Raw genomic sequence first — 18754 nt, 5'->3', positions numbered from 1 at the left:
GCCCAAGAGAGAGGGGAGAGGGTTTTAGGGTTTTCTTTTTATAAAACCTTTTCAACTTTGTTTATTTCTTGATAATTATTATTTGTGCTCTGAAAATTCCACTAAAATTTATTTACACATTTTAGGCTTTTAGCAAATATACAAAAAGCCTCCAAGCCTTATTTGACTTTTAACTTTGCACATTTTAATTTTTGGAGGCTTTCACTAGGATTTTAATTATTCTAGGCATAATTTAAAGGATATATTTTAGGGTCGTTTTGGGACGTTATAAACCTAACCCCCTTGAATGGAATCTCGACCCCGAGATTCGGAAGAACTGGCAAAGAGGTCGGGATGGGCTGCCTTCAGCTTGTCTTCACGCTCCCAAGTAGCTTCTTCCTAGGCGCGGTTGCTCCACTAGACCTTGCAATAACGGATTACCCGATTCCTGGTCCTGCGCTCCATTGTGTCCAGAATCTTCACCGGCTTCTCCACGTAAGTCAAGGCTTCGCGAACTTCAATCTGCTCTGAATCGGCCTGCTCGGACGGCACTCGAAGACATTTCTTGAGCTGCGACACGTGGAACACATCGTGCACATTGCCCGAGGATGCGGGCAGCTCCAACTGGTAAGCAACTTCTCCGCGTCGGGCGATGATGCGGAAAGGCCCCACATACCTAGGTGCGAGCTTCCCTTTTGTCTGAAACCTGTGCACTCCCCGTAGTGGCGTGACCCGAAGATACACAAAATCGTCCACTCCGAATTCCAGATCGCGGCGTCGGTTATCTGCATAACTTTTCTGCAGAGACTTTGCCACCTTTAGGTTATCTCGAATGGTTCTGACTTTAGCTTCACCTTCTCTCACAATATCAGTCCCGAACACTTGGCTTTCCCCAACTTGGCCCCACAACAGTGGAGTCTAGCATTTGTGTCCATACAACGCTTCATAGGGTGCCATTTGTTTGCTGGCTTGGTAGCTGTTATTGCAGAAGAACTCGGCATAGGGGAGACTCTTATCCCAGGTCTTCCCAAAATCTAGAACACAGGCGCGGAGCATGTCTTCTAGGACCTGATTCAGACGCTCGGTCTGTCCATCTATCTGCGGGTGATAAGCAGTGCTGAAATTCAATCGGGTGCCCAGCTCTTCTTGGGGCTTCTTCCAGAAGTGAGAGGTGAATTGGCTTCCCCTATCAGATACAATTTTCTTAGGAATGCCATGGACACTCACGATCCTAGCGAAGTAAAGTTCAGCTAATTTGTTCCCTCCATAGGTGGTCCTCACAGGAATGAACCGAGCCAACTTGGTTTGTCGATCCACGACTACCCATATAGAATCATATCCGCCTTGGGTTTTTGGAAGTCCGGTGATGAAATCCATCCCAATTTCATCCCATTTCCATTCTGGTACCTATAGAGGTTGGAGGAGTCCGGCCGGTCGTTGGTGCTTTGCTTTGACACGCGGACACACATCACAAAGGGCCACGAACTCGGAGATTTGCCGCTTCATACTAACCCACCAATATTTCTCTTTCAAATCTAAGTACATCTTCGTACTGCCAAGGTGGATGGAATAAGGACTTTCATGAGCTTCCTGAAGTATCAACTGTTTAACTTCCTTGTCGTCCGGAACGCATACACGATTTCTGTTCCATAAGGTTCCGTGTTCATCTTCCATGAAGCCAGCGGCTTTACCCTGCTTCATATTCTTGAGGATCCCATGCATATCCGGATCATTCTTCTGAGCCTCGCGTATTTGATCAAGCAATGTGGGCTTTGCTTCCAGTGCAGCCAAGAATCCATGGCTAACAACACTTAGGTTTAGGGCTTCCAACTATTGATTAAGTTCCGGTGGAATGCCACAGACGCAAAGAGTACTGCAATGGCCTTTTCGACTCAGCGCGTCGGCGACCACGTTGGCCTTACCAGGGTGATAGTGGATTACGACATCGTAGTCTTTGATGAGCTCTAACTATCTTTTCTGCCGAAGATTCAGATCCGACTGGGTGAAGATGTATTTCAAACTCTTATGATCGGTGTATATTTCGCAGTGATTTCCAATGAGATAATGCCGCCAGATTTTCAAAACATGGACCACAGCGGCCAACTCCAAATCATGGGTAGGATAGTTGCCTTCATGGGGTCGTAGCTGGCGTGAAGCATAAGCTACCACATGACCTTCTTGCATTAACACACACCCCAATCCTTGCCGCGAAGCGTCACAGTACACCAGGAAATCCTTGCGAGTATCCACTAAGATTAACACTGGCGAGGAAACCACCTTTTCTTTGAGAGTTTGAAATGCTCTCTCACACTGCGGACTCCACACAAATTGTTCTTCCTTCTTCAGCAACTGTGTCATGGGCCTGGCAATTTTGGAGAAATTCTTGATGAATCTCCGATAGTACCCTGCCAAACCCAAGAAACTGCGGACCTGGGTGACCGTCTTGGGTTGCTTCCAATCGGTGACGGCTGTTACTGTTTCAGGATCCACAGCAACTCCTTTAGCAGATATCACATGCCCTAAGAACATGACTTCGGACAACCAGAATTCACAGTTGCTGAGCTCGGCATACAACTGATGTTCCCGGAGCTTTCCCAACACCAAACGGAGAAGCTGCTGATGATCTTCCTCTGACTGTGAGTACACCAGTATGTCGTTAATAAAGACCACAACGAACTTATCCAGGTATTCCATGAACACCATGTTCATTAAATTCATGAAGAAGGCAGGAGTGTTGGTCAGACCGAACGACATCACCGTGAATTCATACAGCCCGTACCGCGTGGTGAATGCGGTCTTAGGGATATCTTCTTCACGGATACGCAACTGGTGATATCCGGAACGAAGATCAATCTTGGAAAAGACAGTGGCACCTTTAAGCTGATCGAACAGATCATCGATCCGGGGAAGAGCGTATTTGTTTTTGATGAACAGATCATCGATCCGGGGAAGAGCGTATTTGTTTTTGATAGTGACTTCATTGAGAGTTCAGTAGTCAACGCACATCCTCTTTGTCTTGTCTTTCTTTTCTACAAAAATCACGGGAGCACCCCAGGGGGAAGTGCTCGGCCGTATATACCCTTTCTCTTTCAACTCTTCCAACTGCTTCTTGACTTCGGCCAATTCATTTGCTGCCATACGGTAGGGTCGCTTGTACAGGGGAGTGGTTCCTGGAGCAAGATCTATCCTGAACTCAATCTCCCGCTTGGGCGGCATACCGGGTAGCTCTTCCGGAAACACATCACCAAACTCACTTACAACGGGTATTTCTGACAGTCCTAGTTGATGAAGTACTGAGCTGCCCATCTACAGCCGATCGAGTAGATCTAACAATTTCTATGCTTTATCATCCCTCGCTGATCTAATGCAAGTTACATCGGCTTGGTATTGAACGATATGTCATCGGCAATCCAGCCGATCGGCTATCGCTGATGGATTTAACTTTGTCCTTCTTTGTTTCTTGTTGGTTGCAGGATCAAATCAACTGGCACGCTCAGAACCCGAAAGCAATTTCTTTGGACCTACATTAGAGTTAACCAGACCTCTCAGGCCAGCGCGTGTTTTCTGCACCAACAGGCTGCCCCATCTGCCAAATGTTGCCCACATCAAGGTCATTACCATCACCATCATTGTTAGAGTTTGGCTGTGGGCCCGCAGGTGGAAGATCCTCCTCAGGTGGCATGTTAATAATACCCCCTTCCAGTATAAAGACAGAGATGGTCCAAGATTCACCTCCTCCAATGGGACCAACAGGGTCATGAAGAACTATTTTCCTGGGCACAGAATCGATGTCCTTGAACTTTGCCCTAATAAGCACACGCCCCAACATCTAATCCCTTTCTAACCAGTAGGTTAACTGTCCAAAAGAAGCAGTAGCAAGATTCAAATGCTCCCACTCAATAAAGTCTAAGGGAAACATATATGCATCCCTATGCATGACGGAACGCATCTGAAACATAGCTACAGCAGAAGCATGGCGAAAACTTCAACGGACCTCAAAGAGCCTTTCACCCAAAATGTGACCAAGGATCAACTCCCTGTGGTGATCCCAATCTTGCTCCGGAAGCTCTAGTTCCACCAGCGCCAAGCAAAATTCTTCATGCCTCTTCGCTAGACGTTGAGGGATGGTGAGATCAGCACGAGGAACTCTCAAGTTCCCCCGTGGATCATCATGATGTGACCATGGCTACTACGGATACAAACGTTGCTCACATCATGGATGAACAAGAAGATATCAAGATCAAGTCCTCCATGAGCTAGAATCTAATTCGGCCACCTTCTACACTGCTGACTTCAAACGGCCGCCAAATCTGCATGCGACCTCCGATTTCAGCCCGTCAGTACTTCATGGAAAGCTCTTGGAGTCCTCTTTCCAATAGACCTAGCCTCATCGCCAAATTCCATCCAAGTCATCCGCAGATGAAGAAACAAGGTGCTGCGTCACCTGTAGTTGGCCTTTGGGTTGTGACTTCGTTTGGGACCCTAGCCCAAGTGGGGCCCATGTGGGGTGCGCCCCAACTAGGTGGAGGACGACCTGGGATCCTCCCATCTCCATAAATAGCTTAGTACCCCTTCAGGGTTTCTTCGGTTTTGTTTAGATTAAAGTTTAGCTTTGCTACTTTGCCGTGTAATCCCGTGATCGGTTAGATCACCGGTTTTCTCGTTACGGAACCCCAATTTATCATTTGTATTCAATTCCTATTTGCAATTCAGATTGCTTTTATCTTGTTCTTGCTTGTTTCTTCGATTTGCTTGCAGAAATAAGGTTGATCTGCACCGGCAAGATCAACAACTCACGGGGAGGTGTATCGATCTCTTAGGCGCAACACAACAACGTCTCGTACGGTTGTAGTCGGGTCGTCAACGTTTCTCCCAAATCGTAGTTATCATCAACTCACCGAAAGATCGGGCTAACAACAGCCTTGAGTGTCACGAGTAGAGCTCAGGGTTCATCACACTAGATGGCCTTGACAGAGGAACCGCAGCGGGTTAGGGTTGAGATTCACCATGGATGAAGAAGGAGAGGTTTCAACAAAGGTTAGCACAGTATCAGCAGAGGATAGAATGCGAGGGGTTTCATCCGACTTAGCAGCTGGTTTTTGCTTAACTCTCCAAACCAGAGCACCATTACTCCGAGACTTCCGGACCGCATCAACTGAATTAATGTGGGTGGTATTATTAGACTTCTCAGGATAGAAACGGGCAGCATGTCCGGCCTGCTTACATGTCCTACAATGAAAAGGCCCATCACAAAGATTGGTTCTATGGCCCGTGCACAAACAGTGCCAACAGTTAATAACTATATTTGAATGAGGCAAAACTTTCGGATCACGATTATCCCGCTCAATTCGAACTTTAGAATCACTCACCGGCCGATCAATCGAAACATCACTGGAGTTCTTACTGCCCAGAGAGAACTGAAGTCTCTGAAAGGCACTCTTCACCGGAATGGCACTTATGACAATTTGAGCATAAGAACGATCTGGACGTTGCATAGAGGCAGAAACCGAACGTTTCTTAGAGGGAACCAAAGTCCACTCTCTATCTTTCTCATGACTCTAGGCATCAAACTACCATTGTCAATTAGGACCACCTTTTCTCCATAAAAAGAATCTCAAAGCAAAATCTTGGCAAGTAAAAGATTTGAGACGATAAGTCCAAAGACCAATTTGCTTGGAACAAACCACAAAAGAGAAACTACGATCGTTCAAAGATTGGACATCAAGATCAGCAGGAGAATCACCATTAGCCGCACGAAGGGCCAAAGCCACGGAAGAAGTAGTGTGCCGAAAATTGGAACGAGGCAGGTCAACTACTCACCGGAAACTAATGGAGCTGAATTTCCTGAAGTAATGAACTTGGGAGCAAAAACGCCCCCATACTTCATCATGAGTAGTATCACTGGGGGAGAAATTCCAGCCCCCCGTCGGTGCCGGCGTCACCATCGAAGCTCACTGGGGATCGCCCATCACACTTCCGCAAAACCCGGAGCTCCCCTAATCTCCCATTATCCCACATCGGCTCTCAAATACCTTCTTATCAGCTGGCGAATGACAAATGTTTCTATCAAAGGAAGGCTTCACTTAGGGTGGAAAGAATAGAAAAACAATAAATGTGTATTAATAATGAAAATTTTGATCTCGGTTACACATCCCTCGGTTATATATATATATATATATAAGTTTACAGTCCAGGTTTAGAACCTTAGAGTTTGGTTGAATAGTGAATTTGCATGGTTATCCCTTTATGTGAACATTTATAAGGGTAACTGTTATATTTTGTCCCTGTTGACTGATAGATGGGCCATATCAGGGTCCCCTAGGCTGCTCGCTGAGCCTCCCTTGATCTTGGCATGACGAAGTTGAACTTGCTTTGCCACCAGGTGTGCTTGCTTCGCTGCCAAGCACTACTCCATAGCATCTCCTGGCTTCGTGCGGGCCAGGCACTATGCGCCGCTTCGCTAGGCTTCTTCATCATTGCTTCACCTGCATTCGAGTCACCTGGCTCTCGCCTCACTCCGCTTCACAAGGCTCGTTCATTGTCGATGTCGTTGCTTCCAACACTACTAGTAGTAATTTTCTCTTAGCATGCCTCCAACACTACTAGTGGTAATTTTCTCTTTCTCCTCTCTTTTTTTTTGTGTCTTGATGCCAAAGGGGGAGAATTTATTTCTTTTCATCTATGGTCGAACTATCTGGCATTTTATTTGCATGTGACATTGTGTTAATGGTTTGAGTATTTGTAATCCTATGTTTATGCATGTGTGTAAGAATTTTATGGATGTTCATTTCTGACTTTGGGATGTAATGACTATTATGCCTTATGTTAATGTGATGCAATGTTCCCATTTCCTTTGTATTGTGCATGTGATGAGTAAAATGCCATACGATTGATGTGTTGTGAGCTTCAATGTGGATGCAAACATTTAGGGGGAGCTCTTCACTTGCCTTAATGCACACTTTCTAGGGGGAGCTCCCACTAAAACTTTGCACCAAAAATCATTTATTATTTTTATTCTCAATTGCAATCTAATCGTATTGTCATCAATCACCAAAAATGGAGAGATTGAAAGTGTATCTAGTCCCCTAATGATTTTGGTGATTAATTACAATGCGATTAGAGAGGACTAACATTTTTATTTAAGCAAATGTGAAGATTGTTATGTTCTCAATGAGTTGTAGCGTAATGCATATCCTGCCAACTGCGTCGACGTGATGTGATGCGGCAAATGAGCACATGGTATATTGTACCTTTTCGTCTCTTTGAGTCAATGGGAAAACCACACTATTAACAGGGATGATGCATTGACATTTGAGGAGTGATGAATGTGCTCAAAATCAATTTTTCAAAGTGTTTCTCCTCTGTTTCTGCGTTCTGTAAATTTTCAGAGTTATCCGAAACAGATTTTCGGAATTTCTGAAAATACACAGAACCAGTTTTCGCTTCTAGAAATTTTCGGATATATCCGAAAGAGATTTTCGGAACATCCGAAAATGACTGAGAAGGCAAAATGGATCTGTATATTTTCGGACTAGTTCGAAATGCTTTTCGGAATTTCCAAAAATGCAGTACAGTCAAAATAGTTTATGTGAATTTTCGGAGTTGTCCGAAAACCTTTTCCGAAATTTCCGAAAATGTCGGTGAACACAAAAATGCTTTTGGAAATTTTCGGACTTATCTTAAAGGAATTTTCGGAATTTTCAAAAATATCCAGAAGGTTGTTTTTGGTTCTAGAAATTTTCGGATATGTTTGAAAAGTTTTCGGAAGTTCCAAAAAACCTTCGGTTGAAATTATTTTTCGGAAGTTCCGAAAAATGCAATTATTGTGCATAACAGGCAGATCTAGAGTTGTGGCTATAAATAGCCCCCTCCCCTCACTTGTGAGGGTTTCTTGTGCCCTTGTCTTGCTCTTGTTGAGATTCAGTTTTGAGCCTTGCTTTCTTGTTTCCGCTCTCACCCGTGTTCGATTCGGATTTGGTGTGTGATTCGGAATTGGTGTGTGTGTGTGAGTTGTGGATTAGAGTTTGTGTGAGTGCTTGTTGTTGACTTCATGAAGAGTTGTGAGCACTTGCATCATCTTCGGGAGTTCATTGCATCATTTGTTACTCTTGAAGGTTGAGGACTGTTGACGGTCGTTAGCAATCAGTTTCGCTCGTCAATAGTACGTGAATAAAGGAGAACTAATTATGCTTGCAATGCATATTTGAGTCAAAATAATAAATATTCCACTAGCACTAGGATTACTAACCTCTTGCAGAAAATAAGCATAAGATGGAGGAGAACCGACATTAAAATAGACGATCAATCAATCGGAAGATGTCGAGAATCAAACTTGCGGACAAATGGGCTGAGAATGCTAATTTGACACGATCAAAGCAACCCAAAATTCTCAAGTCTGCATATAGGAGCAAGAGAGGAGGCCACCAGCCAAAACCTGGGCTGGTTGGGCCGGCCCATGGTTCGGCCGAACCCCCCTCATCGCCGTTGGATGCAGGGTTTCTCCTAGATGGTATTGATCAGCCCCCAATGACGGTTGGAGGGTATTTCTAACCATTCCAACCGTCATGACCGTCATTGGGAGGATATAAAAGGAGCTCTCATTCTCCATTTCAAGATATACCTCAAGCAAGAAGCTTCATACATCTCTCAAGTTTAGTATAGTCTCTAGAGTATAGTGGAATAGAAATGGAATAGAATCTTCAATCCTCAGAGTCTTTGCACAAAACACCATCCGAAGGCAAGGAAATTCTAGATCGAATTCTAGAAAACACCTCCTTCGTAGTGCAATATTCTGAATCCGTCAAGAAGGCATCGGTGTCAAAACAAGACGAACCTTCGACAACCAAATCTGAATCCAATCTTTCCACATTATTAGTTTCGGCTAAGAAATCCTCTTCCGAGCCATCAGCACCGGCGAATGAAGAAATTCGAGCTCCGAGATGCACTCTTGACTTCAGGGATGATCCTCATAGTGATTATGAAAACACCTTGACTGACATCCATCCTGATAATGTGCCGATAGAGGAAGTGATGGCGGTTCTACTTCATGAGTCCCCTGAATCTATTCTAGAATAGGATGATCTTCGTTTCATTCAAAACGATTCTAGCGAGACCCTTGAATTGCTCTCCATAGAGCCACCATCACAACCCCCTATCGAGTCCAATCCTTGTCCCTCTGGCCCTCAAGATGTTGTTCTCGATGATTGTCAAGAAACAACCCTGTTCTTATGCGATGTCCCTCTTGAGAAGGAGAACTTTCAGGCCAGGGACAAATTTGAGACATCGACTCTAGAGCGAGAGAAAACACTCCACAAATGAGCATGAAAGCTTCTCATTCAATATTCCTTAGGATTCATACTCACTTAAGGAATTCCTAGAGTCCTACCCGATAAGTACCGCTTCTCTGTGCGAGGACCACAACCACCATACGGTCCTCATTTCTCGAGTAATTAAGATTTACATTGTGAGAATTCTTGGTTAGTTACTAATTAGAGTGTGGGATCATTGTTCACTATAGTCCATTAAAATATAGTGATTGCTTTTGTGAGTTATAAACACTAGAGTAGTTATTAATTACGTAGACGCGGTGTCTGGGTAATTAATTTCCGGTGATTGCTTTGTATCCCACAGTAGGTTTGAGGTGGGTGTAGAGGTGGTGAAAGCCCTCAATTACACTAAAGTCCTCCCTGTCCGGGTACGCAGTAAAGCGACATCTGGGAGCAGCGGGCTGGCCAGTGCCTGAAGTATCGCATTAGGATTAAATTGAGCTTTCCGTAGACACTGTTTCTCACTAGTAAACCCTATCTACCCTTTGCTCACATTTTCTTCGTGTCCTTGGCTGAGCCTGACGAGGAACTGAGCACACACGTTCCCTGTGGAAATCGATACCTTGGAATACTCCCGGCTGAAATGCTACATCGGTATCTTTCGTGCACTTGCAGATTTTATCTGTGACGTTAAGAAAAACCAATAGTGGCTTGTTGTGTATTACATATTCTCACCCTTGTAATAATCAATGAAACCTCAATTGCAAAGGAGAAGACATTTGGATTATATCCCAGTTGAGCTGCCTATGGGAGCGGAGCTAAAGCTATCACTACACTGGTGGAGAAACGCTTTTTCCTCCCGGTTCGTAATCCCCCTTTAGTCCCGGGTGAAATAACCGGTACTAAAGATCGATCTTTAGTCCCGGTTGGTAAGACCAACCGGGACTAAAGATGTGTCAGCCACCTGGCTGGCTGAGCTATCTTTAGTCCTGGTTGGTGTTACCAACAAGGACTTAAGATCGATATACCCTTTTTTTTTATTTGCATGGCCCTGTAGCTGCATGGTTAATTTTATATATATATATATATATATATATATATATATATATATATATATATATATATATATATATATATATATATATATATATAATACATGCATGTATTACACACATGTATATAATTTAAAGCACATAACATTTTATGTGCATATATATTACCAAAATATATATTTATACTAAAGTAAGTGTGTACATCTATAAACATATACATGCATGTATAGTACAATTCATTGATATGCTCCCTAGCTACGACTTCGACGCGGGTGTTACGTCAGAAAAAGATGGACCGATGTTATGAATTGTCGATCCGTTGTAGTAGAATTTACCCCCAGGATCAAGGACCTGTTCGTCGATGAATCCCATCAGTTTTTCTTGAACAGCCGTGATAAAATCCTTGTGTGGGAGATTGTCCCTCATGTGAATACGCTATCATTTGAAAAATAATGACATATGAATATATGAAATTAACAAACAACAAATCAATACGCAATGAAATCTTGAATGGTTTATATATACGTACATCGAGCTCTCGTGTGGTGTAGATTTGGGTTGATAGGCAGTGGGCATACTCGCATACGTAGTAGCCGCACAAGTTAGTTCTCTGGTCTTGCTTTGCACACTACATGAGAAAAGACGAGAGATTTAATATACACTTATATTAACTGTCATTAGAGATTCAATTCAATATAATTTTGGAGCATGCATATACTCACTGGAAAATTAAACCTCCGTCCAAGTTTTTCTTTCCAAATCCCGCGGACCAATTGACGGAACCAATCCCAAGCCCTACATGTAGTTGCAAACTATGATTAATTATTATCTGAGATCCGCATAATAGCAATAGGAAAAATCCCTGCGACTTTGGAATAGATGGCATTATATTACCTGTCTATCAGCTGGAAAACCTTATCAAAAGTCGTCTTCTCTTTATTCAATGAGTCATACACATTGACTCTGCATGCCTCCAAGTCGAAAAGTAACAGGACCCAGTGGAATATGCAATATGCGTGAGATGATATATGAAAATGTACATGTTATATGTATGGGAACGGAATTTGTTCGAACGACAGCAAAAACTCACTCTGTGTTGTACAGCAGTAGTATGAACGTCTTGAAATGCTGCTGCGTCAGGAGATGGACGAGATTGTCCTCTGTGTCTTTCTCGTACTTGTCAACCATTTTGACGTTGATTTTGCGAGGGTCAATGAACCCAGTATCGTAAACCCCCCGCCGTCGGGCCCTTTGAATCTCCATTCTACAACGATAAAAGGAAATTATTATTGTTTACATATATGCAAGGAGCTAATTATTGAACGAAATAAATCGAACTCAATGATAATTACAAAATCCATGCGCTCAGAAGAGAGACGTCGAGGGCGTCCAGTTGGTATAGTTCGAAGACATCCTTGAATTGGATCCAGAGAACGTCTTCGCCTTGCAAGAAGTCAGAGTTTCTGATCCTCGCTCTGAACATCTCTCTACCCTTGCGCTCATTTCCATGTACCGTTCATGGAATTTGTACATCTGTGTCGGTAGGGACTGCAGCTACTCAAGCGTGACAAGCGGTTTACCGAGTTCAAACTTGTATGTCACTTCCGCCTTCGGGATTGGTGCGCCTCTAATCAACTAATCCACAGTTAGACCGGTGTCAAAAATGAATTCTGTTATGCCAATTTCTTCGCCGGTCACCAACGGCTCGACCTCTTGGTTTGGTTGTTCTCCAAGCTGAGGGACTGGTTTGGACTTCTTGTAATAGGCTTTCTTAAGTGTTCGGTCATAGTCCGATAGCTTTAAGGCCTCTTTGTTTGTTGTGGACATTTTCTTGAAGAAGTTCTTCACGCTCGGGTCAACAGGTATCTTCTTTTCAGGACTCCGAGGCTTGAGTTCCTTCTTCACTTCTCCTACCACATAAGCGTCAAGCTCCTCTTGACTGCAATCGTGCGGCAGCTCCTTGTTTTTGGTGGTGTCAACTTTCGCCTTCTTCGTTGCCCTTGTGTGGGTAGGTGATGGAGCTTGGCGAGACCTTGTCTTGGGAGGTGCAGGTGGACATGGTGGAGTTGGAGGAGGCGGCGGCGAAGGAGGAGGCGGAGGAGCCGGAGGTGATGGTGCAGGAGGAGGTGGCGGAGGTATGGTGGAGACGGAGGTGATGGTGCAGGAGACGTCGCTTGTTGCCCGGGAAGGATGATGTAGCGCTTGCGCCAAAGTATAATGGCGTGGCTTGTGTCTCGTAGATGCGTCTCACCGTCTCCTCCAGGGTAGTCCAACTCGAGGTCCTTGTACGCTGCTTCCACCAGCTCAACTTCGACCCTCGAGTATCCTGCTGGGATTGGCCTACAGTGGTAAGTCCCTGAAGGATCCGTTGGGATGGCCATTCCCGACGCCACCTTCACATGACCAGAGGTCAGCCGTTAGTAATCAACCTAAGCTGCAACTGGCGGAATGTACATGTCAAAAATCATAAAACTACGAGCATACCTTGATTGATAAGTTCTTGAAGGGAATATGCAGCTCACATGGTGTCCGTCGCGTGATTTCATCGATGGGGCATGTGGTTTCATCCTGAGTTTGCATGGCGTCCATGCTCTGTGATCCTACCTGCCCCGTTGAGGCGCAGCTACTACGATTGCCTGAGGGGCTGACGATTACAGGAGGAATGTACGGCTGGGGATCCTGGCACTGATGTGCGACCATGCGTTCATCCACCTTCCTTGCCACCTCCTCTTGCATGCTTAGCTCGTAGCTCGATACCCTGTACTCAAGATATACAATCTTCACCTCAGTATCTCTCTTGCTCCTCATCTGACTCCTGTACGTGTGGATGTCCTCCTTGAATCCAATCTTCCAAGGAACCACGCCTTTCCCTCGTATTCGTCCTGGATGCTCGGGAGTCTGCAGGGCGAGTGACAGCTCGTCCTTCTCTCTGTCAGGTCGGAACGTGCCTTGAGAAGAGGCTTCCACTGCGTCCGTTAGTCGATTGGTAGCCTCACGTATCTGATCGCTGAACACAAGGGAGCCATCAACGGGGTTAAGCGTTCCACCATGAGCATAGTACCAGAACTTCGATCGATCCGGCCATTTAGAGGTGGCCGGTTCGATACCACTCTAATCAAGCTGGCTTCCATCTCCTCCCACTTCGGCATTGTGACGCTATACCCGCCTGACCCCAGGTGGTGATGGTACTTCTTCTTAGCGGCATTTTATTTGTTTCGGTCCATCATCACTTGCCCTTGTTGCCCTGTCTTGTAAGCAACAAACTCGTCCCAGTGATCCCTTAGCTTCGGGAATGTGTTGAAGTTCGGTGTCAGCCCCTTCAAGATGTATTTCTTGTAGAGATCTCCCTTGAAGCTCTAGAACTGTTCTGCCATTTTCTTAAGAGTCCACTGTTTCACTATGTTCTCCATACCCGCAGGGAGCGTGAACATCTCGAGCATTGTGGTCCACAGCATCTCTTTCTATGATTCCGGGACAAAGCTGTCATAATCCCCGCGTGCCCTTGTTCTGCGCCAGTACACCTTGCTGACAGACACGTTATCCCTCACAACCCAACCGCTGTGTCATACGTAATTCTTGGCTGCTTCCGCTGGGGCACTAGGTCGGTCGTCTTCGTCCACTTCAGTTATAATGTGTCGACCCTCTATCTTCTTCGCGGCACCTCGTTGTCCGCGTCCCCTCTTCTGTGTAGCGAAGGGTTCACTTCCACTAGGCTCCTCCTTGTTCCCCTCCTCGTTCCCCTCCTCCACGTTCCCCTCCTCGTTCACTTCCTCGTTCAAGTACTGGTTTGGATCCTCGTTCTCCTCTTCATCGTTCCAGTACTGGCTGCTTCCTTCTGCAATTATATTGTATAGTATCTGTTCGTCATCGCGATCAGCCATCTGTTCATACAAGAAATATTTACATATATAATATTTGATTAGAACTTATGTTCATATACAACTATAGTAATCATATATTTTAATATTCATAATCTTATATTAGAACTGTAATAATCATATATGGTAACTCTAATAATCATAAATTAAAACTATAATAATCATAAATTAAAACTCTAATAATCATAACTTAAAACTATAATAATCATATATGGTAACTCTAAATAATCATATTCTAGCTCTAATAATCATATGCTAACTCTAATAATCATATATTAAAACTCTAATAATCTCATATTAAAACTATAATAATCATATATGGTAACTCTAAATAATCATATTCTAGCTCTAATAATCATATGCTAACTCTAATAATGATATATTAAAACTCTAATAATCTTATATTAAAACTCTAATAATCATATAAGGTAACTATAAATAATCATATTCTAGCTCTAATAATCATATATAAAAACTCTAATAATCATATGCTAACTGTAACAATCATATTAAAACTCTAATAATCATATATTAAAACTCTAATAATCATATGTTAACTCTATAATAATCATAAATTAAAACTATATAAACATATTAAAACTCTAATAATCATATGCTAACTCTAGTAATCATATATTACATCACTTGCCTGCGCAAATTCCTCCGAGGGCAAGCTACCACTTAGTCTTGAGAGACGACGACGTCATCTTTTCTACAACATGCAAAAAAATGTATTAGTCTAAATGCAAAGGAACATATTTTGAGTAGTGCATGATAGATTAAACTACGACGGAGGGGAGTAGAAGTTTAGGTTCATGGATTAATTTGTGAGACATGTAACTTGGGTTTGGGGAGTAGAAGTTCAGGTTCATGGATTCGTTCGCGTTCGTTCCCGTTTGTTTCTGTTCGTTCACGTTCGTTCATGTTCGTTCCTCTTCGTTCACGCTTCGTTCCTGTTTGTTCGCGTTCGTTCACATTTTGTTCCCGTTCGTTCGTGTTCGTTCGCATTCATTCGCATTCGTTCATGTTTCGTTCGCATTCGTTCACGTTCGTTTGCGTTTGTTCCCATTTCGTTCACGTTTCGTTCCCGTTCGTTCCCGTTCATTCGCGTTCGTTCGCGTGTCGTTCACGTTCGGCAATGGCGGCGACGGCGTCAGCAAAGGCAGTGGCGGCTTCGGCGTCGACAAAGGCGGCGACGTGGCGCGGCGGCAGCGGCGTGGCGCGGCGGCGGCGGTAGTGGCGTGGCGCGGCAGCGGCGTGGTGCGGCAGCGGCAGTGGCGTGGCTCGGCGGCGGCGACGGCGGCGACGGCGGTGTCAGTGGCGGTGTCGGCAGTGGTGGCGGCGGTAGTAGCGGCGGCGTCGGCGGCGGCGGCGGCGTCTGCATCGACGGTGGTGACGATGACGACGACAGCGAGATGACGGCGGCGCGAGCGAGGGATGCCCTAGCTAGCTTGGCAGTGGTAGCGCGAAGGAGAAGCCGAGATCGAGAGAAAGCTTCTAAGTATTGGTGGAGAAGACGAGTGCTCGGGCATATATATAGTCCGAGATCTTTAGTACCAGTTGTTGGCATATATATAATTAACATATGCCATACAACAATTGATTTATATGGATATTCAATACATCCAAAACAGTTTACATCGTGTACACAACAATTACAGCAATACATCGGCGGTGACGGTTGACCGCACGTATTTTCTCCACACTACTATTCCTTCCTTGTGATCGCTGCGTGAGCAAGGGGTGTCTTCGTTTGATAGGAGGATGCTAGGGTCAACCGTCACCGTGAAATGGGTTGTCCATCAAACTGATCATAATCCTCGTCAGTCTTGTCCTCGACTCTGACGATTTTTCTTTTGCCTGGGAGAACCACGTGGTGCTTCGGCTCGTCAGGCCCTTTGCTCTTCTTTCCTTTGCTAGACATGTCCTTCACGTAAAAAACTTGCGTTACATCATTGGCAAGGACAAAAGGTTCATCCGAGTATCCAACCTTGTTAAGGTCAACCATTGTCATCCAACTGTCATCAATTGTTACGCCTCCGCCAGTCAGCCTAGCCCATTGGCACCGGAATAGAGGGACCTTGAGAGGTCCATAGTCAAGTTCCCATATGTCCTCGATGGCACCGTAATACGTGCCAGTTGTACCATCGTGTCCCATGGCATCGATACGAACAACACTGTTCTGGTTCGTGCTCTTTATGTCTTGGGCTCTCGTGTAGAATGTGTACCCATTGATCTCATATCCTTGGAATATCGCAATCGAGCCAGATGGTCCCCTCGCCAGGAAGGCCAGTTGTTGGTTAATCGTCTCGTTACCCATGAGATGTTGTCGCAACCACGCGGGGAAAGTATCAATATCATGCCGTGTAATTCATGCATCGGACTTACCGATGTTTTTGGCGTGAACTAGAGCCAAGTGCTCCTCGATGTAAGGAGCCACCAATAAATTGTTGTCTACCGTCATTATTGCTTTCCTTCCGAGAGTCCCCATTCCCCGTAGTCTCCCTTCATGGCATGATTCGGGCACCCCGATTGGGTGAAGGTCTTCAATAAATTGTACGCAAAATTCATTGACCTCCTCTGTTCCATACCCCTTGGCGATGCTTGCCTCTGGACGAGCACAGTTACGAACATACTTCTTCAGAACACCCATGTACCTCTCGAAAGGAAACATGTTATTTAGGTACACAGTACCGAGAATACTGATCTCTTTGACAAGGTGACAAAGCAGATGCGTCATAATATTAAAAAATGAAGGTGGAAATATCAACTCAAAGCCGACAAGACATTGCACCACACATTTTGAATGTCTTCTAATCTATCCGAATCGATGACCTTCTGCGAAATTGCGTTCATGAAAGCACATAGCTTTGTTATTGTTGCCCGAGCATTGTCTGGAAGGATACCCCGAATTATAACTGGTAGCAGTTGTGTCATCAACACATGACAGTCATGAGACTTTAGGTTTGTGAACTTCTTCTCCTTCATGCTTATTATTCGCTTTATATTCGTGGAGTATCCAGATGGTACCTTGATGCTCTCCAGGCATTCGAACATACGTTCCTTCTCTGTCTTGCTAAGAGTGTAGCTAGCTGGACTCAAGTAATGGCTTCCTTTCTCCTTTGGTTCAGGGTGAAGATCGCCGCATTGTTCCATATGCTTCAGATCATTACGTGCTTCCAGTGTATCTTTCGACTTTCCACACACACCTAGGAAGCCAAGCAGGTTTACACAAAGGTTCTTAGTGAGGTGCATCACGTCGATTGCGTGGCGGACGTCCAAGAATTCCCAATAGGGTAACTCCCAAAAAATAGAGTTCTTTTTCCACATCGCCGCGTGACCATCTTCTCTCTCTATAGGATGGCTACCAGGCCCCTTTCCAAACACTACTTCAAGATCTTTCACCATAGCAAACACTGTATTCCCGCTGCGATGTTTAGGCTTCGTACGGTGGTCCGCCTTATGTTCGAAGTGCTTGCCTTTCTTCCGTACAGGGTGGTTTGCAGCAAGGAATCGACGATGACCCATGTACACAACCTTCCTACAATGCTTAAGATACGTACTTTCAGTTTCATCCATACAGTGAGTGCAAGCCTTGTACCCCTTGTTAGACTGCCCGGATAGGTTGCTAAGTGCAGGCCAATCGTTGATGGTTACGAACATCAGCGCTCGTAGGTTAAACTCCTCCTGTTTGTCCTCGTCCCACATGGGGACACCTTCTTTCTTCCACAACAGTTTCAGATCTTCGATCAGTGTTCTTAGGTAAACATCGATGTCGTTATCAGGTTGCTTGGGGCCTTGAATAATAATCGGCATCATTATGTACTTCCCCTTCATGCATAGCCAAGGGGGGAGGTTGTAGATACACATTGTAACGGGCCAAGTGCTACGGCCGCTACTTATCTCTCCAAAAGGATTCATGCCATCCGTACTTAAACCAAACCGTATGTTTCGTGCGTCCTTTCCAAAGTCTTTAAATGTTCTGTCGATGTTTCCCCACTGCGAACCATCGGCGGGGTGTCTCCTATCCTGTCCTGTTGACGTTCTTCAGCGTGCCAACGCATCATTCTAGCATTCCCCTTGTTCCTGAACAAACGCCTTAGCCGTGGTATTATATGGAAATACCACATCACCTTAGCAGGTATTCTCTTCTTCGTTGGCTGCCCGTCAACTTCACCTGGATCATCTCGTCTAATCTTGTATCGTAGTGCTTTACAAACAGGGCATGCTTCTAGGTTCTCGTACTCCTCACCACGATAAAGGATACAATCATTCGGACATGCGTGAATCTTCTGAACTTCCAGTCCTAGAGGGCAGACTATCTTCTTAGCCTTGTGCGTTGTCTCGGGCAATTTGTTCCCTCCAGAAGAATGTTCTTCACGAGTTTCAATAAATCGTCAAATGCCTTGTCACTAACACCATTTTTTGCCTTCCATTGCAAGAACTCCAGAGTGGTATCCAACTTTTTGTGCCCCTGCTCGCAACCTGGGTACAACGACGTTCTGTTGTCCTCTAACGTACGCTCCAATTTATGGGCCTCCTTTTCACTTTTGCATTCCTCCTTGGCGTCCTGCAACAT

At 44.8% G+C, this 18754-nt stretch overlaps 1 protein-coding gene and 1 pseudogene across 1 annotated transcript; both read right to left on the bottom strand.

Moving 5' to 3' along the window:
• Window positions 1-396: 396 nt before the first annotated feature.
• LOC136357003 (uncharacterized) lies at window positions 397-2733 on the bottom strand. Its single transcript, XM_066311726.1, has 4 exons — window positions 2410-2733; window positions 1523-1809; window positions 1048-1165; window positions 397-777 (listed from the first exon to the last, which is right to left on the bottom strand). The coding sequence occupies exons 1-4, from the start codon at window positions 2731-2733 to the stop codon at window positions 397-399; spliced, it is 1110 nt and encodes a 369-aa protein (XP_066167823.1).
• A 13097-nt stretch (window positions 2734-15830) lies between these two features.
• On the bottom strand, window positions 15831-18754 carry LOC136357002 (uncharacterized; annotated as a pseudogene).

Source organism: Oryza sativa, chromosome 6 (assembly GCF_034140825.1).
Source record: "Oryza sativa Japonica Group chromosome 6, ASM3414082v1".
Classification (NCBI taxonomy): domain Eukaryota; kingdom Viridiplantae; phylum Streptophyta; class Magnoliopsida; order Poales; family Poaceae; genus Oryza; species Oryza sativa.
Note: the sequence above shows the minus strand (reverse complement) of the source record. Positions and strands in the feature narration are given on the sequence as shown.